The sequence below is a fragment of the Alosa alosa genome, chromosome 3, assembly GCF_017589495.1.
Source record: "Alosa alosa isolate M-15738 ecotype Scorff River chromosome 3, AALO_Geno_1.1, whole genome shotgun sequence".
NCBI lineage: Eukaryota > Metazoa > Chordata > Actinopteri > Clupeiformes > Clupeidae > Alosa > Alosa alosa.
The window spans coordinates 24,002,443-24,026,203 of NC_063191.1; the positions used below are offsets into that span (position 1 = coordinate 24,002,443).

At 47.2% G+C, this 23,761-nt stretch overlaps 1 protein-coding gene across 18 annotated transcripts in view; it reads right to left on the reverse strand.

Annotated features, from left to right (window-relative positions):
• zmp:0000001200 (dedicator of cytokinesis protein 9) overlaps nucleotides 1–23,761 on the reverse strand; it is a 77,818-nt gene that overhangs the window by 11,661 nt on the left and 42,396 nt on the right. For 7 of the 18 annotated variants that reach the window (XM_048238650.1, XM_048238653.1, XM_048238647.1 and 4 more), the window contains exons 4-35: nucleotides 22,977–23,059; nucleotides 22,185–22,254; nucleotides 19,731–19,826; nucleotides 19,140–19,274; nucleotides 15,319–15,493; nucleotides 14,037–14,089; nucleotides 13,611–13,685; nucleotides 13,365–13,505; nucleotides 12,085–12,297; nucleotides 11,874–11,996; nucleotides 11,142–11,224; nucleotides 10,241–10,363; nucleotides 9,830–9,909; nucleotides 9,506–9,690; nucleotides 9,330–9,395; nucleotides 9,122–9,214; nucleotides 8,891–9,014; nucleotides 8,427–8,545; nucleotides 7,939–8,028; nucleotides 7,581–7,670; nucleotides 6,539–6,654; nucleotides 6,312–6,381; nucleotides 6,104–6,229; nucleotides 5,941–6,012; nucleotides 5,171–5,317; nucleotides 4,572–4,655; nucleotides 4,376–4,487; nucleotides 3,953–3,994; nucleotides 2,450–2,628; nucleotides 2,236–2,349; nucleotides 2,013–2,124; nucleotides 1,773–1,906 (exon numbers count right to left, since the gene is read on the reverse strand). In XM_048238650.1, the coding sequence (XP_048094607.1) occupies nucleotides 1,773–1,906; nucleotides 2,013–2,124; nucleotides 2,236–2,349; nucleotides 2,450–2,628; nucleotides 3,953–3,994; nucleotides 4,376–4,487; nucleotides 4,572–4,655; nucleotides 5,171–5,317; nucleotides 5,941–6,012; nucleotides 6,104–6,229; nucleotides 6,312–6,381; nucleotides 6,539–6,654; nucleotides 7,581–7,670; nucleotides 7,939–8,028; nucleotides 8,427–8,545; nucleotides 8,891–9,014; nucleotides 9,122–9,214; nucleotides 9,330–9,395; nucleotides 9,506–9,690; nucleotides 9,830–9,909; nucleotides 10,241–10,363; nucleotides 11,142–11,224; nucleotides 11,874–11,996; nucleotides 12,085–12,297; nucleotides 13,365–13,505; nucleotides 13,611–13,685; nucleotides 14,037–14,089; nucleotides 15,319–15,493; nucleotides 19,140–19,274; nucleotides 19,731–19,826; nucleotides 22,185–22,254; nucleotides 22,977–23,059 (3,525 nt within the window). The remainder of the gene's footprint in view (nucleotides 1–1,772; nucleotides 1,907–2,012; nucleotides 2,125–2,235; nucleotides 2,350–2,449; nucleotides 2,629–3,952; nucleotides 3,995–4,375; nucleotides 4,488–4,571; nucleotides 4,656–5,170; nucleotides 5,318–5,940; nucleotides 6,013–6,103; nucleotides 6,230–6,311; nucleotides 6,382–6,538; nucleotides 6,655–7,580; nucleotides 7,671–7,938; nucleotides 8,029–8,426; nucleotides 8,546–8,890; nucleotides 9,015–9,121; nucleotides 9,215–9,329; nucleotides 9,396–9,505; nucleotides 9,691–9,829; nucleotides 9,910–10,240; nucleotides 10,364–11,141; nucleotides 11,225–11,873; nucleotides 11,997–12,084; nucleotides 12,298–13,364; nucleotides 13,506–13,610; nucleotides 13,686–14,036; nucleotides 14,090–15,318; nucleotides 15,494–19,139; nucleotides 19,275–19,730; nucleotides 19,827–22,184; nucleotides 22,255–22,976; nucleotides 23,060–23,761) is intronic. The other 11 variants (XM_048238663.1, XM_048238661.1, XM_048238655.1 and 8 more) reach the window with 3 other exon arrangements.

Consider the following 23,761-nt stretch of genomic DNA (forward strand, 5'->3'; position numbering starts at 1 on the left):
AAGACACACACACACACACACACACACACACACACACACACACACACACACACACACACAAGGACACGCAAACAAATACACTAATACACTCATTCCATACAGAGGAAAAATCTGGACTGTTGCATTCTATGGAATAATCCACACTACAAAGCATGTACTTGCTTTTCTGGGGGGCGTTATTTGGTCGAGGGTTTGGAGGTTTGACAAGTGGAAGGTTATCACAGCGTGGGCCAAACTCACAGACTGTCCAAGCCACTACATGAAGCGGGAGCAGAAACAGACAGAAGCAGTGGACTAACACCACTACCACAGCGCAAGGGTTGGCACGAGCAACTGTGTCTTCCTTTGCCAGCAGAAGAAATTGTCTGGACCAGAGAACGCTTGAGGAGTGACTCCATGGAAAGTGTGAAGCTATGTCTTTTTTCTACAGACTTGGGTCTCTTCAAAAGAGAGTTAACTACAATAGTCTCCCAAAGAGTGAATTTCATTAGTGAGGTATCCATAGCAAGTGTCATAAAAATAACTAAATTCAGACATTTTTTTTTTTTATAATTTTTTATTGAATACGTCACTACATATCCCAGACAAGAGACCTGGATCTAATCCTTAACTAGCCACAAAACTAAAGAGGAGCTTTTAGGTGAGGTAATGTCTGGTCAGAACCACACATGCTCACTCACTGCAACAGGGACACTTCACATCAAAACCTCTCAGCAGAAATACACAGAAGACGAGGAGATAACTACATGCGGTCACTCAACACCCCAACAAAACCAATGAAGCTCAACAACTGGCTTCATGCCACCAGAGTGGTGTGTGATATTTAGATCCCCTCCTGGCAAAGTAAAGAGGGCCAGTAAGGAAGCAAAGCACATAGATAGTCAGTCATTAGCGCAAACACACACACACACACACACACACAGACTTCGAGAAGGAGCACTCCTGGGTGAGAAGGGATAGCAATCGTAGAGTGGCGATTGGACTGGAAAGAGAAGGGGAGGGGAGTCAGAGTTGGTTTTGTACTTGGAGCGCGCCGCTGGCGTGTGGGCTCTCGGGCAGAGAGGGGATAGAGAGCAGAGAAAAGTCCATGGTGGCGCGTTTGACGCGGGCAGAGAGCGTGTGGTCGTCGGCCTCGGCAAAGAGGCGCAGGACGCTGGCCGAGTGTCTCCGAGTGAATCGCTCCCTCTGCTGGAACAAGCCCAGGAGGAGGAGGAGGAGGAGGAGGAGGAGGAAGGGGAGTCAATGACACAATGAGATAATGCCTGCCTTGCCTGCCCCCTGTCCACTTATAAGGGGCATCTCTCTCTTTCTGTGAACAACAAACCCTTCCAACACATGACATCTCTCTGGACACAGACAGACAAAAAGTCACTTTTTTTCCCAATTTCTTTTGAACAGACACAGTAGCAGTTTCCATGAACTTGATGATACCAATTCAAGAACAGGCTCTCAAACACACTGTAGGTTTCACATTACAGCATAATTAGCTTAGCAGCACGCAGCAGTGGTGTGTGGATGAATAGATAGGTCCGCACAAAACAGAGAGGTCTGCCACTCAGACACCTTCCTGGCACTGGATATACTCTCAATAAGTAATGAGCTTCTTTAGAAGGCAGATGGCCGACTCTAATTGCTTCCCAGGAAAAAAAAGGGCCAATTCTTAGAAAGCAACTGGAGCAAACCTGAGGCTGCTCCTACTGTGAGGCACATGCCTTGGTTGATATATGGCACAAATGTGTGTGTGTGTGTGTGTGTGTGTGTGTGGGCAGTACCTTGTCTAGGGAGTTGGCCTTCTCGTGGTTCCTCTCAGACAGGCTGTTGCCGGAGTCGGTGCTGATGAGGGAGCCGCGGGAGTCTGCGTGGCGGACGGCGTTGATGTTGGGCGTGGAGGTCGCGTGAGGCGAAGCTGTCGGGGACAGGCTCAGTCAGAATTCATCTCATGTCAATCAAATGTGTGTACTTTGATGGACGCTCTCTCCACCCCCTCTTGCTCGTGACTTAGCAACGCTCACCTGTGCCAGAGATGACCCCAAACACATCCTTATGAAGGCTGTTCTCGAGGATGGTGCTTGATCTCGGAGGAGTCATGTTCACGTTTGTGAGAAGAGGGTCATCTCGTCCATTCTGAGAATCAGTAAACAGAGAGGAGATGAGCACATTAGTATGGAAACTGAGAAGCTGTGTGTGTGTGCTCTTAAAGTGTTTCTCCGCATGTCCACTAGGTGGCAGTCCTACATTATTGGAGTGGTTGACGAACGGGGAGACCTCCTTCACGTTGAGCCGGTGCACATTCTCCTGGAGGAGCCCAAAGAGGGGAAGGTACAGGGTGGCCAGTCTGGCCTGCTGGCTCTACAAAACAGTATCCAAATTACCCTTTTAAGACCTTCACAGGTTCTACGTACGCACAAAACACAGGTGTCAGCAGGGTCTGGACGAGAGGGTCTCTCACCTTTGATGTGTAGCGGTCATCGAAGGTGTGCTTGATCATGAGGTTCTTCAGCACCTGGATGGAAATCTGCCGGATCTCTCGGAACTCCTGCAGAGCCCCGCCCACTTCTCGCAGCAGTAGGCCAACCAGGAAGTGGTTTTTGCAGAAGTCGTCTGTCAGCGAGTAATCTAGCTGGAGATCTGTGGGGTTGAAGAGTGGAGTTTAGGGCGGTGGAATCGAACAGAGGGGAGTTTATTCTGTTCCCTTTTATTGGTTTAATACTCGGTTTTGCTATAAACAACTACAGTGATTGTAGCCTAACAACCAGTGTTTGACCCTAAATAGACATAATCCCCAAGAGCGACAGTCAACTCTGTATGAACTTTCACGAGATTACAATCATTGCCTGAAAGCATGTTACTCTGTATGACTTCATTGTAGAGCTAAGTAGCCTTACGCCAAGGAACCGATTTAAAAACAACCTGACTGATCATGTAGAATCAAGGCATGACTATATTTTCAAGAAAATAGCAAACATTTTCATTCAGTTTCACAATAACGTACAAATTGCATACATCAGCAGACAAGCATATACTGTACAGAGCAGAAACACAGCATTGGAAAACCAACAAATTCTAGACTACACACAAACTCTCCTGTCAACCAACACTTCACTGCTGATTCAGTTTTCCACTCTTAGGTTTCACATTCAGTCATCCTCCATGGGGAAGGCCAAATAAATCAACAGATTTATGAAAACAGCATTCCACATTGTTATTGTTCATTGATTAGATGGGATGTCTGAGGACGGATTTTAGTTGAAAATCAGTTGGGGACTACAGAACTTGGTGTGAGTTCACGAGTTACAATCTCAGCGGGGCTTAAAAAGTGTTTAGAGAGAAATTATACAAGTGCAGCCAATCAAATGGTGCAGCCGGACGACAGAAGCTGGGCAATGAGGCGGCAGGGGAGTGTTGGACAGTGGTTTACACAGCTACACATATGGACATCAAATCTGACATGGCACAAATGTAAAATGGTGATTGAGCACAGGATACAGGGCCAGTTTCAGGTAGTTGTGATTCTTGGCCTGTTGATTTTACAGAGCATGTGGGTGGGCAGGTTGTTCATATAGTTGCTTAAAATCATCGGCATGCTCTTTTAATTAAGAGACCAACATTCATACTCTAAGAAGAAAATTAAGCCTGATTTAAGGTGGCAAATTACCAGTGTATATGTTAGGTACACACACACACACACACACACACACACACACACACACACACACACACACACACACTTGCAGATTATGCACCATATTGTAATACAGAGATGGTGTGAGCCAATACTTGTGCTTTATAAAAATAAATAACTGGTTGAAAACAATGGCACCCTGTATGTTTATCCCATGGCATTAATGTGTGATTGGACTGGATGGGCTGACATTTTGGTTCTAATTTAGGTGCCATGGAGACACAGATTGAGGGCGAGAAAGGACAGGCAAGCAGCACACCTTTCACCTACCTACAGGAGTATCATGTGACTCCATGTTGGAGGAAAGTAATGCTAATTGGCAAAAAAAAGAAAAGATAAACCCAAATGGACACACACACAGGGACACGCTACGCTAAGAAGAGGGATGGATGAAACAGAGCAGCTTTTCAAGAGCACAAAACACACATGGTATTAAGGTTCTGTTTCTGCTGAAGCTAATGGTCTTGGTTTCAAGTACAGTAGCTAAAGTAGTTGGCTACATTTAGTGTTAGGGCAGCCAAGACAAATGTTTATCAGAGAACATGTGAGGAGGAAATTTAAATAATGGTGGTGTGTCCTGTTCAAAATTCTTCACAGACCATTAGTGAAAAAATACAAATGCACTGTAATTTCTCAGTTGTAAGTCTGATGTTCATTGCAGAAAGTGGGAGAAGTGGAAGAAAGTGTTCTCACCTTGAAATCTCTGGATTCTTCCTTTTCCAAAAGGCATAGGCAAATTCAAGGGAATATAGTGTTCATGGTTGCAAGCCACTCGAAGGAACTCAAACCTAAACTCATACAAAGTCTGAAAAGCAAGACAAGATAATTTTTCAGTAAAAGGATATTAGAGCAGCAATACTTTGGACTTCTGCTGCAATGTAAGAACTACCTTGGGATCTCCTGGCATGAAGCAGTTGATGTAGTTGTTGATCTGCTTGAACATGAAGCCTCTGTCCATGAACGTGAAACAGCGCTATGAGGAGAGGAGAGAATTACACCTCTTTTTAGTAAATGTTTCTAAATAACAACGCTTCATTCATGTTTGTTCATACAAATTTCATCGTGATTACAATCACGATAGTGTCCACTGCACTGTCTGTGCTGACAGGGAAACTTAAGTGCTGAACTAATCAGTAGAAACATCACGGTCAGAGAGTTCAGCACCAAGGTCGTTGCCAGATGCTGGCAGGAAATTGCAGAACTGACCGTGGAGGACAGCAGTATCTCGGCTCTAAATCAGATAAAGGCCTTGGGCAGTGTGGGACTGCTTCAGACTTCCATTGGACGGCAGTGAAATCAAACACTCCTTTGTTGTGTTCATTAAGAGATTAAATTCGTCTCCTTCTTATCAAGTGAGAGCGAGGCAAGACAAGTAAGGGCTGTGAGCTTAAGAGGCCAGGCGTCTGCTCATCTTTTAGTCAGTGCAGGTGAGAAGCGTCCCTGTCCTCCGAGGCACCGGAGGTGTCACTTCTCAGCTTTCACTCTCACCTTAATGAAGACGGCCAGGCTGTGGTTGGCGTTGCGCGCCGCGTCCAGGTTGTCCTTGTACTTCTGCGTGATGTGGGGCATCATCATGTTGACCAGGGTCTCCACCGTGTGGTGGAAGGAGGCAGAGAAGCGCTGGTTTCTGGAAAGCTGATGAGAGGAAGAGAAACAGAATGAGATGGACAGAAAGAGAGATGGATGAAGGGAAAAGTGTAGGCCTATGTGTGTGTGAAGGGAAGAAGGTAGGCCTACGATCGATCGATAGATAGATAGATAGATAGATAGATAGATAGATAGATAGATAGATAGATAGATAGATAGACACTTTATTGATCCCTAGGGGAAATTCAAGATGTATGTGTGTCTGAAGGAAAAAGGAAGCAATATGGACAGTTAAAGGAGCTATACTACTGCCATTCATACCATATCACTACTCGTCATGGGCCGCTGGAGAGTTTAGCGGGCATGTTAGCATGTGGCTCTGGGAGGCTGGGAGACAGACATGCAGTAGGCTCCTGCCATGGGCTCTTGATTACACATGAGCATGTCATAGAGGACTAAATGGAGGGTTTCAGTGTTTCAGAAATGGGAGATCTCGATAGTTATCACTGTGGGATTGCTCTCTAATTCTGAGGCAAAACAGAGGCTGATTCAAAGGCCTGAGTGTAATTGAGCACATAAATACAGGGGCTAATCCATCAGAGGAAACTAGCACGGACAGGGGACTGAACAAAATAGGGGCCACTCAAGATTATACTAAAGCATTAGCTTACCTTAACCCGACCACTCTCAATTAAGTACTGGGCCATGGACTTCACTAAGGCTTCAAGGAAATACCAAGAGTACTGCAAAAGGAAGACAACAATTAAATCATTAAATCATGTGACAGGCCATCATGTCTCTTTGTTATGCACGACATTGAGATGCACCGCTTACCTTCAGCAGCTTGTTGCTGGTCAGGAAGTCAGTGGAGGGCTTCAGGATTGCAGTCATGGCTTTGGCCAGCTCCTCATGGACTGTCCTGGTGCTGTTGGCTGCGTACGGCTCATTCTTGAATACGTACTGCAACACAAGGAGACCATGTCAGCTCACGCCTTCGAGGTTGACACAAGAGATATCCATCAAGATGAAGTAATGCTCTTACTTTTACATATGAGCGTAAGTAATGCTCCAGACCCTCCTCGTGGCACTGGGCAACGACATGAATCATAACCCTGAAACGTAAAAAGAAATGAGAGTTGACTGGGGCTCCTGGATAACCTCTCTGCAACACCACGGCCAACTCATAAGATTTTCCTCATTGGAAAAAAACTGCGTGTGGCACTGGGCTCCCGGAGTGTTATTGTGGAAACTCGGGAGGTGCTGGCTTGCCTGGTCACATTCACCGCCACTTCCTCGTGGGTGGCGCTGGTCAGCACTCGGAAGAGCTGGTTCAGGATGGTGGGCAGGAAGTTGATCATCACGTGACTCTCCATGGCGTGGAGACTCTGAGGGAGACGGAGAGGGAGAGGGGTGAGTGGAGTGGCCAGTGCAGAGGCCTCACCGCAGCCTGGAGCTCCTCTGATTTACAGCGAGCTGCTGCAGTGACTGAGGAGTGATTGCTTTGGCATGCGTGTAGGGTACTTTATTATGCTGTTTTACACTCTATCAGTGTTCACAAAATGTTGTTGATGGAAAACATTCCTGCGCTGGTCCACACAGCAGAGATTAGCCGCTGTGATGAAGAGATTGGTGTGGTCACCAACACCCATGGCACAACAGAGAGGTCCAAACGAAATTTACGCAACAGGAAGCAACCGCAGAGCAAGAATAGCAGGACACACCTGAGCCAGGAATGAGGGAGGCAGGGTCAGACCCAGAGGAGGAGAGAGACCGACAGAGAGAGAAAGAGACAGAGAGAAAGAGAGACAGAGTGAGAGAGGAGATCACTGGTGCATCATCAGTCTCACACACAGTATGGGGAGAAAGCTCAAGGCCAGTCCAGTCATTTGGCTGGTGGCCAGTGAAAATCTTCCACTGGCGTGACCTTGAGCACTGACCAGGGCCCATTGTTTGTGCCGGGCGCTGTGTTTACTCTAGCGCCCCAGAGATGCATCAGAACACGTAGCTCTATGTGGCCCGCTGCACGAGTTATGAAAAGAGGTGCGTTTGCATTGTCCAGCGGGACAGGCCTGAGCAAACAGCCAGCCTGTCTCTAAACATCCTCAGGAAGCTGGACAGCGCCGGCCTCAGACATGCTAATGAGCCCCTGGCAAACAGGTATGGGGGTGGGGGGGGGGGCGACTGACTGAGTGACATTGATTGGGAAACATGATGGATGGGATGCGTGAAAAAACGCCTCGCTGTCGTTTGTCGTTCTGTTAGAGTGGCAGGCCAGTAGCATGCGGGCTTCTGGTCTCGTCTGTCATCTCACCTTCAGGTACTTCACCAGCTCTCCTGCCGACACCTGAGCAGCTGAATCCATGCTCTGAAAGTGATGGAAGAAGTTGTGCAAATGCTGGTCCTGTGCACAGAGAGAGAGAGAAAGGGAGAGGAAGAGAGAGAAAAACAAACACATGATTATGACGATGACGATGACGATGGCGATGATGATGATGATGATGAGAGACAAGGTGTTAAGAAGAATCATGATTATTGCCCTCTAAAACAGTGCAGTGATGAGGGAGAGTGTGTCAAACTGATCAACACTGGAGGGCTGAAGTAAAGAATAACAACTCTATAACATGCTCAATATATTAGACCACTTCATTAAATTAAAACATGCGACTGACCTGAGCGTAGACTGTGGAGACGAGGTGCGTGGACACTTTGAACAGAGGCTTGCCCCCATCCACCCACTTCATCTCAGGGCTGGAGTGCTGCTGCAAAACAGTTGGCACACACTTGAGAAATATTGACCCCACTTTGTCAAAACATTTCTCTTAGTCCCTTGGCATGTCCACATTGCCCTTCCTCCTGACCTTTCATTCACTCTCATGGCAATGTAATCTGTGTACATAATGTGTGTGTGCATTATCCATTTGTATTTAAGAGCGATTACACATACTCAGGCTCTTCTTAAAATGAGGTTAGCTAGTATCGCTAAGCTGCCCCTGATGTTACCTTGAGGCAGGGACCACTTTAAGCAGGGATTCACTGAAGGACAAAGCACCACTTAATCACTGTGAAGGCTGAGCCACAGGGTCTTCCCAGTTCACCCCGACCTCCAACCCCACCCAACCCCACATGGCCTCCAGCAGGCCCTTGGGAGAGGCTTTACCTTGCTGATGCCCTCCTGACAGCTGAGGTAGCCAGCAGGCAGGTTGGCCGCCACGGGGATCTGCTGCTCGTTCATGATCACCCTTCCGTCCTTCAGCAAAGGGAGCCAGGCGTAGCCCACTGAGAGGTCAAGGGGTCAAGGGGCGGAGGGGGCAGAAGGTAAAAACAAAAGGCCTGTCAGCTCATAGCCACCGTTGGATGATCACAGAGAGCAACAGTTTATAGCTAAGCACTTAACATGGGGGAAGGTGCTTAGAGGCCCCCTTAATCCATTAGGATTGAATTAGAAGGGCTGTTTTGGGGAGAGGAGTTAAGAAGTTAAAGAGCTGGACAAAGAAAGAGGGAGACAGAGAGGAGGGTGGAGGTGGCATTCCTAACTATGATATCCACAACATCCCTCAGAGAGAGAGAGAGAGAGAGAGAGAGAGAGGGAGGAAGATAGGAGGGTGGAGGTGGCATTCCTACCGAAGTTCTCCACAACATCCCTTTTCTTGGTGCTCGCTTTGCTGTTGCTGTCACAGCTGATGTGGAAAAAGGTGAAGAGGAGATGGTGCTTCTCATTGAGCTGGGTGGGCAGCTCAAGTTTAAACTGAAAAGAAGAACGTGTTTCTGGTCAACGCATATGCATTGCTGCTAATAATATGCATGTTGTAAATAAAAAAACCAAAACCTATTGTCAAGGTTACAAGGTTCTACCTCATCGTAGAACTCAGGGTTCTGCTGGTGGTGTAATACTGCAGCAAAGGCATTTTTGGTAAACAGAGGACCACCTGGTCGACCGTAGATGCACTGTGGAACGGTCATAGGGAGAGAAAAACGAATGAGGTTTCAATAACGAGTGCCATCTTAGGAAACAACATGAAAGAGGGATGGGTTAAGGGAGAGAGAGAGAGAGAGGAGTTACCTTGAGTGGAGCCGCCTCCTCCTCATCTGAATCCTTGAACTCAATGCACACAGCTATGTTCCTTGCCTATAGAGACACAAAGCACAGGTCTGTCAGTTTAATCAAGCCTCAGAGTAGAGTGCTACAATAGGACCTCTCACCTCAAGGCAGATGTGTATTGATCGGGACCAGCATACCTTGGCGAAGGACTTTTGGCTGTCATACTTGAGGTGCCTGGGGTAGACATAGAGGTGATTGTTGTAGATGGTGAAAGGCTGGGAGCACTTGGCTATGCAGGGCACAAACTCCTCCACTTCAAACATTACGTCCCTCTCACTGACGTCAAACTGCTTCACCGGAATGTAGGATGAGGTAACGCAATCTGCAGAGCAACGCAAGGGGCAGCAGGAGTGACACCACAAGAAAGACATTAGAGACATCTTAGCAAGAGCTGGGCAGAACAGAAAGGGAAGGGGACAGAAACTCTTGACTTCGGGCTATTGAAGTTGGAGTGGACTTACTGGGCAGGTCGGGGGGAACGCTGTCAATGGTAACGTCTAAGTTTCCTAAGATCACGGGAAGCTTGGCCATCTTCTCTGGCCTGGGAGACGAAAGTAAAACAAGCAGTCGTTAATGCCTTTGTTATGTTCTACCTGGGACCAAATGTGAACCCAAGAATCAGCCCTGAGAACAGAACACGAGTAGGAAAATATTTAGAGAGGTGCTGAGCTGAGGCACCTGATAATCTGCCTGAACAGGGAACCGAGGGTAGGGTACGGTTTCCCAGCGAGGAGCGTTTACAAGCCGAGCCCCCGCCTGTGGCTCTGGTGATCCTCGGACATTCCAACAGTCCAGACGGAACATGAAGTCCGTCTGGCCGGACGGGGCGCTTGTTAACAGAGCACAGAGGAGGGGATCATTGCTGTACTCACTTTCTGAAGTCTGCTAGCAGTTTGAACATGTCTTCGTTAGATAGCTTGTTGCTGTCTTGTCTGTAGATTGCGGAGAAGCGGGCCGATTTGTCCAGTGTCCCTGATGCATCTTTAAACAAGGGCCTGAGAAAAGAGAGACGGAGGGATGGATAGAGAGAGAACAATAGAAATGTGTGAAACAGAGAGAGAAACAGAGGAAGAATAAGGAAGGAATGAAGTCCAACTTTCTCATTCCCTGAGCTCTGGCTTCCTGCTGTTCCATGCTTTTATGTTTCCACTCGGGCTGCCTGAGAGATAGCAGCCCTCTGGTTCTCTCTACTCGTCTCACACACACACACACACTTCCTGCAGAAGCACCACTGTGCTCTCGGCCACAGGTATGTGTGTCCCAATGGAAAGATAAACAACATCCTGTGACAGCCCCAGCATCACCTCAGGCATCACAAGGCCAGCAGGGCCATCTCCGCTAGGCCTTGAGCCACGCGTGCATGCACACACGCGTTGCACGCACGCATGCACAAAACACACACACACACACACACACACACACACACACACGTCTCCGCCAGGCCCGTGTCAAGCTCAAACTCTGCTCAACTCCTCTGTTTATTATTTCTCGCCTTGCCTTGAGGTGCTGCATGACCGCAAGCAAACTTGGACAACAACAAAACGAAACTGCCATTCCTTCGCTTCCCCCCTCCCTACAACACAAAGGACGGGCTTACTGGGCTTGCCAGGATCCGAAATGAACCATGCATCTCTGCTGCAGTACACGAACACATTGCTGGTGCCTTAGCCACAGTCAGTTGGCAGGAGTGCTCAGGGAGAAATCCAGATAGACTCGCAACAGTAGCCTGTCAAGTCTGCATTAGTGCCGAATGTTTCAGGTCAGTGGTCTTACCTTGCGGCCCAAGCGAAAGGCATCCTGTACTGGCCCAGCCTGCTGCAGGCCAATTTGGCATTTTTCAGCACCTTCTGTGCAGCCTGTGAAAGAGAGAGAGAGAGAGAGAGAGAGAGAGAGAGAGAGAGAGAGAGAGAGAGAGAGAGAGAGAGACAGAGAGAGAGAGACAGAGAGTCAGAAGTAGAGCAAGAGAGAGAGAGAGACAGAGAGAGAGACCACAATGACCCCAGGCAGACACTGAGAGCACACACATGCACACCACAGCACATCACACAACCAACAGAGGGACCTATCAAATTCAGTTAGCTCACTCTGCTGCCAATCTTTCCACACAAACTGTGACAGAAAGGTCCTTGATGCATTTTACACAGAGAGTGCTGCCTTCATAAATCTCATCACCACATGTGGAGCTCTTGTGCTGCGCGAGAAGACTTGTGAAAGCAGAGACAGTACGTCTGGAACACTAAGCATGGAACTCCGAGAATTGATGGCTGACTAGAACAGAGAGATGATTTATAGTGAAATTAATATTTACTGTAGCGTGGAGGCTGATGGCATTGTTTTTTCATGTTTGTTTAGGGACCACTTATGTGGTATAAATGTTTGTGTGTGTGTGTGTGTCTGTGTCTGTGTGTGTGTCTGTGTGTGTGTGTGTGTGTGTGTGTGTGTGTGTGTGTGTGTGTGTGCGTGTATGTGTGTGTGTGCGTGTGTGCGTGTGTGTGTGTTCCGCACCTTTGCAGAGTCTGAGCTCTTCATGTAGGGCTCAGCACAGTGTGTGATTCCGCCCTGCAGGACCTTCTCTATCCGGGCCACCAGGAATATGTCAGGGTGAGGGCAGGTCACAGAGAAGACTCCCTGCGGCACAGACACACAGAGCTGCTCTTTAGCCAATCCAGAACTACAATGTGGTCAAACAGGCGGTGGACACCAACCAGTGACCTACTTTTTTAGGGTACTGCATGGCACCCTCTGGCAGCCCATTGGCCAGCTTTTGACTGCCCGGCAGACTGTCCCCGCCTCCATTCATGAGCTGAGCACTGGGATTGGGCACCATCTGCCTGACGGACGTGTGATTCAGATCCACATGGAAGTCGGAGGAGATCTTCCTGCTGTTCTGAATGTCAAAGAGGGACAGTGTGACGTAAAAGGGCTCCACCTGCAAAACAAATGAATAAGGCAAAAGAGACGAATCAGTACAACCCCCATGTTTGCATTAGTAAGCTAGTAAAAACAGCAGTCATAACACTGGCACGCCAGTTTTTATTTAGGTAGTGATGAGCAGTGGAGGGGAGGGGAGGACAGACTGCACTATCACAGCAATGACTCAGCAAGCCACGGTGGAGGCTTTGTCCTCTCGGGCGCGGTCAGCCGTCGGCCACCAGCCTCCATATTAATTACAGAAATGCACCTCCTGACCGCAGGGCTTTGAAGTGCGACATCTCAGTGGGCGAGAGCTGTGCCTGTTCACGATGTGTTGTTAACATTTTCTCAAGTCACACCGTGCTCTCAATACAGAATAAATACAAATGGCTCCAATCTGCGACACTAATCCCATTTGTCTTATTTTGTGCACAAGCAAATCAGGGAAGTCAATCAACAGGCTAATCTGATGTTGTCATTTCTCCTTTTTAGAACTCCACACATATATAATTTATATCTACACATGTCAGAACAGGACAATATATTTCCAGGACAGTAGCCATGAGAGACCGCCACCCTGCTGGGCTGTGCTTTATTTATACGGTCTGCAGGGCTGTGCTCCAGATCCTGCTGAGGGGAAATGTTCTGTCACTCTAATGGCTGCACCGCTGTGATTGACAGCAGGAAACCGGCACTCGACAGCCTCGCCACACATTACATAGCCTTGGCACAGGTTACTATGCCAACCAAGCCCTCTGTCTCCACAGAGACGACCAGTGGTGACGTCAGAGGCTAGTGAGCCTGGAGAGAAGTCGCCGATGGCCCTCCGTCACGCTACAGCTTATTAGAGAGATATCAGGGCACATTAAGGAAGTCCACTCATTGGCCCCAGCTGTGGCGCAACTGGCTGGGGCACCTGCACTGTATGCCGGCGACCCGGGTTCGATTCCCGCCCCGTGGTCCTTTCCGGATCCCACCCCTGCTCTCTCTCCCATTCGCTTCCTGTCACTCTCCACTGTCTTATCATTAAAGGCATAAAGCCCAAAAAAATATACTTAAAAAAAAAAAAGGAAGTCCACTCACATTAGTCGTTGGTCCGTCCTCATTTTCAGCAACACAGCTTTGCAGGTTGAAGGCCAAGTCGTGGCAATTCACTAGGATGCGCTTGCCAAACTTTTCCTCAAACTGCTTGATGTCTGGCTCGATTCCTGAGAAGTCAAGTTTCTGAATGAAGAGAGACAGAAGGCTTAGTAGTGTGGTGAAGTCCATGCAAACTGACTATGACCAGGCCATGAAGGTTCTGTCCAGGGTGGGAATGAGCCTCAGTACCTGTATGTCTGGGTCCAGTGTGAAAAGCTTCAGCCTGGTTTCATTCCTCATCTTTGCTTCAATGTCTCTGGCACTCTGAGCATAAGAAAATAATGTAATATCTCAATTTCAGTTAAAATCACTCATCGTGGTTCACCATCAGTTCATCCGGTTCAAACTTTATTTGACAAGGTGACACCAAATAACACATTGTACGATTTAACCCATATTTCATCTGTATATACAGTACATTCATCTCAGTGTCAGTATAATAACACGGACACTACTATTAGTAGAGGTATTCAAGGACTGTCCATGAGAGAATGCAAATTCCTATCCATTTGACTTGTGGTCAGTTCTGCTGGGCAGCTGCTGTGGTGGGATGGCTTTGTGGTATGACCGTGGGTTTGCTTTCTTAAACTGTCCATTTAGATAAATGAGACCTACCTGAAAGCTATCCATACTTCCAGAGGAACTGTCTGCTTTCCCCAGATCATCATCTGCAAGAGCAAAAGAAGGGATCCTTTCACAACGTGGAAATGATCCCAAACCAACACAGTGATGAATTCCAGACAAACCCTCCGCCCCCCCACCCCACCCCCTCCAACATCTCCACACCACATTTATTAATCTGCCATTAACGAAGCACCTCTTTACAAAACCAAACAATAACTCCAAGTGGCCACTATCTGAGACATTAATCACATAGAGAGAGAGGAGTGCAATGTTTGGACTGAAACTGGATCCTTCTAGCGTACCTCTAGCGATCTCTCTAGTGTTTCTTTGCAATGTGTGATTGCGAAAGGCCGTTCAAGTGTGGTTGCCGGCGTGGGGAAGAGGCATGTGCTCTCCACACAGACCCCCAACTCGGGCTGGTTCTGGGAACAGGAGGGCTCCCTCAGATAGGAGCGCTGCCCAAGGAAAAGAAGCCCCCTCAGAGCCTGGGTGGTCCTGTGCACCAGCAAACACATGCTCCGCAGGACGAGGGAGCGCAGGGTGGGCCTAGTGGCCGCTCCCCGTCTCAGTTCAGAGTGCAGAGACAAAACTAGACGTGTACGCACTGGCTTGTCTGGAAGGATGCAGGGGGTGTAGGAGGTCACTCAGTCTAGCTGAGCACAAAAGGCCAAATTGCAGTCCACTTCTCTGTGTACACAAGAGATTAGAAGTCCAGTGTCGGCCACATTAGGAATATAATAACCGTAATCTTCAGACATTGCACTCGTCCTCCACATCCTGACTAAAGATCCTCCTATTAACTGGGCCCCAGCAATGTGTGGTCAGTAGGTGAATCACCTTGGAGGGCATATCTGGTGTATATGAGTGGCTATGTAAACTAAGTGAGAAGTTCTTTAGTTAGTCTTTTGCCAGTGATTCAGATGTCTGTTATTACTCAACCTCATGACCACAATGATTCAATTCAAAGCTGATGGGTTTTAACAACAGAATCTGATTTCATCAAGAGCTACGTCATGGAAATGTATTGTATCAAATGAACTTTCTTTAGTCAACACTTTCATGAGACATGATTCACCATGACAATACACACACACACACACACACACACACACACACATACCTACACACACACACACACACATACCTACACACACCCACACATACCTACACACACCCACACACACACACACACCCACACACCTACACACACGCACACACACCCACACACATACTGTATACCTACACACACCCACGCACACACACACACACACACCATCATGTAGGTCTCCATTCCTCTTCTCCTGCATAGCGAGCTCAAAGCTGGAGTGCAGGATCTTGTTGAGCGTTCCGATCCAGTCATCCATCTCCACCTCGCTGTCTGCGGCCAGCAGGTACGTGCTCTTATCCTGCATCTTAAGCTCGAATGCAAAGCGCCGGACTTTGTTGTTCTACAAGATGGAGACAAAGATTTCAAAATCAGCAGGCGAAGAATGATCTCTAAAAACGGGGAGGTTTTGACTTTCATAGACCAAGCAGTCTGCCTCGAGACTTTCTGTGTCGGCTGAATTCATCTGCATATTTACAGAGGTGCTTTTGTAAGCGATCACACACAAATGTCTAGCTGTGAATAAAGCGAGCCTAAACAGAATGTTCCGACCCATCATCCAAAGTTAACAGCGAGAAATCGCCAAGTCACCAGAAGGCAGTGGCGGCACTCCTTTATGATTCTTTTCATGCCAGTCAGGCTGTTGGCTCTGGGAAAACAGAACTTGTCTACATCCCTCCCCACCTCCGTACGACTGGAGACAGTGCACTTTTCATCTGCTTCCACCTCAGATTTGCTGATAATTGGCACAGCACAGCACAGTGTGTGTGTGTGTGTGTGTGTGTGTGTGTGTGTGTGTGTGTGTGTGTGTGTGTGTGTGTGTGTGTGTGGTGGGGGGTAAGAAAACACTGAAGGAGCTTTGTCCGAGGTATGCACCTCACGCAGGATCATAGAGGCGTCTGATGCTCTGAATTCCTGCACTTACTCAGGCATCAAATGGGCTTCTTGTTGCGTTTAAAAGGATTTGAGGGCTCGCACAGACAGACACATATTTACTGTTGTTCGTCAGAGAGAGAGAGAGAGAGAGAGGGCAGTGCAGGGGGGCGAGGGAAACTGTTTCCATATGCCAGACAAAGGAGCACCGCACTGCCAAGACTCCAGCAAAGCCCCCGTAAAGAGACCACGTCCACTTGAGGTAGTGGAGGAGTGTGGGAGAGTGTCCATGGAGCACAGGTCAACTTATTACAATCAATTACTGACAATAGCAGTGATTTTGTATTATTTGACAGCAATATTTACAGGTATGACCCACTTTCAAAGCACTGAGAGGCTCATGCTGTCCCAGGTGGACCTCTCAAGCCGACCACTCTGTCTGCTGTACCAGCATCCCAGCATTCAGTGAGGCCAAGGTCCAGTGAGGTCAGACGCTGGTCTCCATGTCTCTCCAGTGGCTCCCTGCAGCCCATATGGTAGGACATAGGCCCCCTGTGAGGGAGGCCAATTCTCTGCCTGTATAAACCAACTCCTCACAACAGGGCCTAGACATTTTTAACAAATGGTTTGCCAAGTTTGGCCTGAGTGGGAGTCAGATAAACACAGTACACGCTGCGTGGGGACGACACTGTGAGCATGTTTGCCACAGTAACCCTGCAGCCTCAACATCCCCCACGAGGGAGCTCTGGCAAACTCTGCTGATAAAAGCCATTAATTGGGTTATCAGGGCTCGGCAGTCACAAAAATAGCTTGGTGCACTCCCAAAAAATTAACTATTTCCCGTTGACCTGGGCCTCTGATGGACCTGATTGGCTAACGGAGGCTGTTCTCAGATAAGCACGGCTTAATCAGCTGCACCACATCATGTGTGCGGTCCAGCACACAGAGACTCCCATCCAGGACCATTAGGACAGAAGTGTGCAAATGGCTGAAATATGCTGGGACTGCTATTTAGCACACAAAGCCATGGTAACTCAATTATATACGTTGCACAGCAGGAGATCAGCGTTTTGGATGCTCTATCTCTCTCTCTCTCTCTGTTTCTCTCATCATGGAAAGAATGAGTCCTGGAAGTTTGCATGGTGCTGAATATAATAGCTCTGGACAATCCCAGCTGAAAAACAAAAAGGAGAGCAGACCAGTGTGCACACGGAGAGGTCTCCTTAGAAGAAGACTGTGCCTAGCCACGGGGTTGTTATGTCATATGGTGTGTATGGACAGTGATTGATTATGTATACATGCTGTGTGTGTGTGTGTGTGTGTGTGTGTGTTGTGTGCATGGTTTAGTGGGTGTGGTTGAATCCACCCTTGAAAAAAGAAGCTTCAGTGTGATAGGAAGAGGTGTGTTTCAACAGCTGGAGAGCGGACTGTGGCGTCACTCCATATGCCTATAATCAAAAGCCAAACCAACTGCAGGCTCCCCTGAGAGCCAGCTATTGTGGTTTATAATTGGAGTTGCGCTCTCAGGCTCAGCGAGTGTTTAACTACAGTGGAATGGAAAACAGACAACACAATGGGATAGAATGGGGACAAACGCTACGAAAAAAACGCACGAGGCTCTGACAAAATTAGATATCAAGTAGCAAGGTACTGCAAAATAGATCAAATGAGATCAATTCCATTTAAGCACTTTTGCAACAACACATTTTGGTCACTCGGCTTATAAAAGTGTTTTCCCCTTAGATACATTTGGGCCTCATTGTTTTCAGATGAACTCTTAAAGCTTACTGTATAAGCAGAGACTTCTTTTCAGTGGTCTGATTATGATTGGGACACACATACATTCACTGCAATGTTACGAGTATATGTACGGCGTAATGTACGGCGTATAAATCAGGCACAGAGGCAGTGGGAGGGAGAGCAGCTGTATTCGACCCGTCATCATGGGCAGACAATTTGTTCTTTTTTCCTCTTGCCCTCGCATGTGTACACTTGGAGGGCAGGGAATTGGTTATTTTTCCCAGATGGCCTGGCTGGGGTGACTGCCGGCAGATTATTTTTACTGTAGCCCCAGTGCTGCGCTGCGTGTTGGGGAGAGGGGGGTGGGGGTGGTGACCGGGTGTAGCGAGAAGGAGGGAGGGGTGCGCCTGGGATGCCACAGCTGGCCCAGAGTGACCCACCAGATGGACCACATCCACCCCACCGACTCCCAGCCGTCCTGGGCAGGCGGGGAGAGACTCGCTCAGCGATCCCACTGGGGGGAACCCACATCCGGTGGGTCAGGTCAGCCACTCCGCTAGCCGCTACCCATAAATGTCATGCTATGGAGAAATAGGCCTCTGTCATTTATCAGAGGTGTGTGTGTATGCATGTGTGTGTGTGTGTGTGTGTGTATGCATGTGTGTGTGTGTGTGTGTGTGTGTGTGTGTGCATGTGTGTGTGTGTGTGTATGCATGTGTGTGTGTGTGTGTGTGTGTGTGTGTGTGTATGCATGTGTGTGTGTGTGTGTGTATGCATGTGTGTGTGTGTGTGTGTGTGTGTGTGTGTATGTGTGTGTGTGTGTGTATGCATGTGTGTGTGTGTGTGTGTGTGTGTATGCATGTGTGTGTGTGTGTGTGTATGCATGTGTGTGTGTGTGTGTGTGTGTGTGTGTGTGTGTGTATGTGTGTGTGTGTGTGTGTGTGTGTGTGTGTGTGTGTGTGTGTGTGTGTGTGTGTATGTGTGTGTGTGTGTGTGTGTGTGTGTGTGTGTGTGTGTGTAAAAGGGGGGGGGGCCAGGTCCGTACACTTTCCATCTTTCCGTCTCCATATTGAGAAGGATCTTCCCCTGGGGAGCGCGGTAGCGAGTGTTATTGATTGATGCGCTGAGCGCGGGCCTCCGCCCTCTCCTCCCCACTCGCCGTCAGCAGTTCAGGGAGGCGACCTTGGAGGAGCGGCGAGCGGAAGAGCGCGGATCGCATTACAGCAACGTAAAAAGCCTGACATGGGCCGGGACCCCGTAATGGTCCACAGATCATCATTACAGGGCTGGACTGAAGGAGAGCCAAGGCTGCATTCCAGATCCACTCTGGATTCACATCATGCACAGGGTCTCGAGTGTTTAAATGGGCAGCTTACCTGCACCACGCCCATGCAGGAGTCCAGAAATATCGTCCCCTTGGGCTCCTTGGAGATCTTTTCATCCTTGTAGAAGCTCAGGTTGTACGATCCATCGCCCAGCTGAGTGAGGTGGAAGTATCTTCTCTTGAAAGACTGCAGACAGACATTAAACGAGAATAATCACACACAGATCTCCTTATCAACAGTTAAAGCATACTCTCTTACCCTCATGGTGACACAGATCTCCTTATTAACAGTTAAAGCATACTCTCTTACCCTTATTAACAGTTAAAGCATACTCTCTTACCCTTATTAACAGTTAAAGGATACTCTCTCGTTAAAGCATACTCTCTTACCCTTATTAACAGTTAAAGCATACTCTCTTACCCTTATTAACAGTTAAAGCATACTCTCTTACCCTTATTAACAGTTAAAGCATACTCTCTTGTTAAAGCATGCTCTCTTACCCTTATTAACAGTTAAAGCATACTCTCTTACCCTTATTAACAGTTAAAGCATACTCTCTTGTTAAAGCATACTCTCTTACCCTTATAAACAGTTAAAGCATACTCTCTTACCCTTGTTAACAGTTAAAGGATACTCTCTTACCCTCATGGTGACACTGATGGCACTGTTCATGTTGCCTTTGTAGAGCCAGCCCTGCTTGGTGATGCCCCCCTTCTGGGAGCCGAGGGAAGCCGTGTCCTGCACAAACAGCAGATAAAACAGCAGATAAAACAGCAGATCAGAAACAGGCACAGGCCTCTGTCAAACCCCTTCATGGCCTCTTCTTTCATAGGTCTAGATAAATAAACTTTGCAGGAACACCGCAACCAGACCAGGATCCCTTTGGCTAGAACATCAATAACAAGCTCCCTCTGCTGCAGTTATATGAATAGATCCATTACACAAAGACTAACGTGATGTGGCAAAGGACAGCTACTACACCTCAGACTAACCATGATAGATGCACAAGCTGGACATGGCTACTAGTGGGAGGACACAGCTACATAGAGATCCTAACCCAGATTTGAATAAGTGTGAAATGGGAGGAGGTGAGTGTCAGTGTCAGCAGTGCTGTTTGTTATCAGTTCTCCTCTGATTGGAACTCTTGTCAGAAAGGTTTCGGACGTCCGTCTCTTGACACGCCGCTGCACTATGTTACTGTCAGAAACAGTTTTCACAAAGCATAATGAATGGCTTTCGAGGATGACATTATGTGACGGGATCCATTTTTATGGTTTCCCCTCGTGTGGTGTCACAAAGGTTTTAGAGCGTTGGCAGAGGATGAGATGTTTTCAGCATATCATAGAGACTTCAGAAGAAACGTCTGGAAACGTTTGGGTCCTGCTTCCACTCATCGGACGAGATCGAGCCAAAACTTGAAGTGTTGGCTTTCAATGGGCTCCACTGCTCTCCCATGTGTTGCTATGCAACCCCAAAATCCACAAAATACCCACAACGTTTTTTGTCTGACCAGAGACAAGATTGCAGCGCATCAGGGACTCAAGGTGATGGAACAAGCTGATGCAACACTCTGCTTAGTCTACTGCATTCAGGGCAGATAAAAAACTAGCGTTAGCCGGAAGGTTTTTAAATGAGGATTTCAGGGTTGACTGTTTCTCCTGCAGGACCGCTAGCTGCCTAGGCTACGTCTGTGCATGCAAGGAGCTTTTTGACGGGCTTTTCTTGGCCACAGCTGAACATTCTTCTATGGAAGGGTGGGGGGAGAAAAGTGAGAGATGATTCTGAATGGACTTGTCAACATGCAACCTCGTGGACACCCCTGCCCCAAAGGGAGGCTCTGACTTCTGGTGGAAGTGAGTGGGCTACTGCATGCCGCTTCATTCATACACTAGATGCTTAGTGGAGGTCATGACCCCCCAGGCAATCACTAGTCTGACTTAAGCCACGACATAGGGAGTGACTGGAAATAGAGCATCTGCAAGGGCTCAGAAAACTGGTGGAGAGGTTCGGAAAACAACAGCCTATTAAAGCAGAGGGAGAGTGGAGGCACAGACGGAATATTCCAGGCAGCCATGCTCCCTAGCGCAAAGTTTACTGCAGGTGACCCTGCTCGAGGCCTTAATTCACTCCCTCAAACAGTCTCCAAGTCCAACAACAGTTTTACTGAATGACTAAACGTTTATATGGAGTAGTGTAATCAGCCAGAGCTAAATGAAATAATTAAGCTCAGTATGAAATGAGACAGTCTAGGCAGTCTTTGGAATTAGTCTGCTGATTTGAATAGATCTGCTTTAAAAATGAGAAGCCCAAGACACTTTGAGGATGAGCCAGTTCTCATTGTCTCAGAGCGAGGAGCAGTTTGCATTTCAGCTGAAAATGAGTCATACGGTGAAAGAACAATGCTTTTAACCTTGTGCCTGAGCTTAAACAACTTAAATTAGAACAGGAAAGCTTGATCAATGCCTTGTCAGAGTCAATTATTGCAAATGTATCTTCTCAGATTCAGATATGTAGAGCTTTTGGAAAGTGGTTTGGGAGACAATGTGTCTACACATAAAATACTTTGGTCTGGAACTGGTGTCTGAACCTGGTTCATTATTCATGACGTTTGTAAACCTGATGTACATTGTGTTTTTATGGAGCTTTATTTACGTAGAGTTGTGAAATGTTTACATATGGAGGACAAGTGAAAACTGTGGCATACTGTGGCTACTTTGGTGAAGTGGAACAGTGTAGGAGTGCACGCGTAACAGCACAGGAGCTGAGTCTTTTAAAGGTCTCAGCATAGCTGGAGAAGACAGCTCCTACAGCTTCCACAGGTCCTCCATCCCAGTGAAGACTCTGGAACAACAGAGTCTCGCCTATCACAATTCATAATGGTGGAAGCAGCTGGATTAGGCCAGCCCAGCCAGTGGGAGACCAAGTATTGTTCTATGCCATCAGCCGCAGTGTCTTCCACAATCATCTTTTCCTCTTCACTAAGTGCAGTGGGACAGCCAGGACCCCCAGGACTGGGGCTGATTACCTGAAATTCAGCATATGGAATGACTTTACCAGAAGTCCAGAAAATGGGAAAAGGAAATCCATCGCTCTCACCTCATCTTTGTCCACATCTTCATCCACTTCAAATACATGGACTGCCAGCTTGTCTGGCCGGGACACCTTGCTGTATGGACAGAGCATAATGATTTAATGATGAGATGGTCAAATAAATGTGATTGTAACAACAAAATTAACAAAATCTCACAATGACAATGACCGAATCTTCTAAAATATAATTAAGGGGATCATTTGAACTAGCACAAATACCCAATAACTCAATTCTGTCTCCATTTTTTTGAAATCAAGTGCTACTACACATCTGTATCTGAATTTCCCCTTGGGGATCAATAAAGTATCTATCTATCTATCTATCTATCTATCCTCATTCGTGTCCCTCACACATCTCTATCTTTAGATTTAGTTTTCTGCTGACTTTTTGATGAATGGCTGATGAGCGCAAGGAAAACTCAAGGGAGGACTTTTTTTTACCTTTACTCTGCCTCAAACTTGAACTTCCCGAATGATTGTTTTAACGCAGTGTCGACAGACCTAGTGAAGTAACTTGGTTTTCCTCCTCTTTCTATTGTTATTGCAAATCTCTAGCGAACTTGCATTTCCCTGTTATGAAGTCACGCAACATCTTTCCAAGAGCTCGCATATTTCAATGATTACACACAGTCAGCAAGGATTAACACCCAGGGTGGGTTTTTGTGACAAATTGAAGTGCTTCTTCTCTGCCTATTCTGAATATAGCCTGCTCTAACATGCCCAGCTGAAGGACCAGGCTTGGTCACACACTAGTACACAGAGGGCCAATGCTAACACAGCCATGAACAAAGGGCTTACTTGGGTAACTGGCGGAAGTCTCCTGAGTAATCCTCATACTTGTAATTAACAACGTGCCAGTCGGAATTGTAGCTCTTGATGCACTGTGAAGACACAGAATTGGTTGTCGTTAGTGACCAGCCACACATGAAATATATGGTAATTCAGGAAGGAAAACATGTACGCCTGCAAAGACTTCATTTTGTTTCCGAAATGCCATTCTAAAGAGTCTCTGTTTAGGGGATATAAGGCTTTCTAACATAAGCAGTCTTTCTGTGAATCCTCTTCTTCCTGGCCAATCAGATTAGAGCTTCTGCATGAAGAGAATTTTGGATCAAAGGGAATGTTTCTTTGGAGAAGCTTGAGGAAAGAAATCTTTCTCCATGATTTGAGTCTTAGAGAAAATGGCTCTGAGATTTGCTGCCCAGCACCCTCATTGATTCAAAAGGTGACCATTTATATCGAGATGACTGATTGTTGAGTAAAAAACATTTATTGAACATCTTCTTTGGACCAAGAGCTTAAATGTATCCACCCATCCCAACTGCTACAGTACATACAAATAAGTGCTTTATGAAACAATGTAGAGTACTAACAAAAAGTTAATCGTGTTCAATACTATAAACTAATAAATCATGAGAGCAAAATAAGAAAGCTTGACACACACAACCCACAAAATTACTTGGGGCGTGTCCAAAAACAACTCAGAGTCCTAAATCTAAAAACAATAACACAGCCAGCCTCAGAAACAGCTGTTCACTGAGGCTGTCTCTACAGCACTACAAACAGCACTTATGAGAAGACAG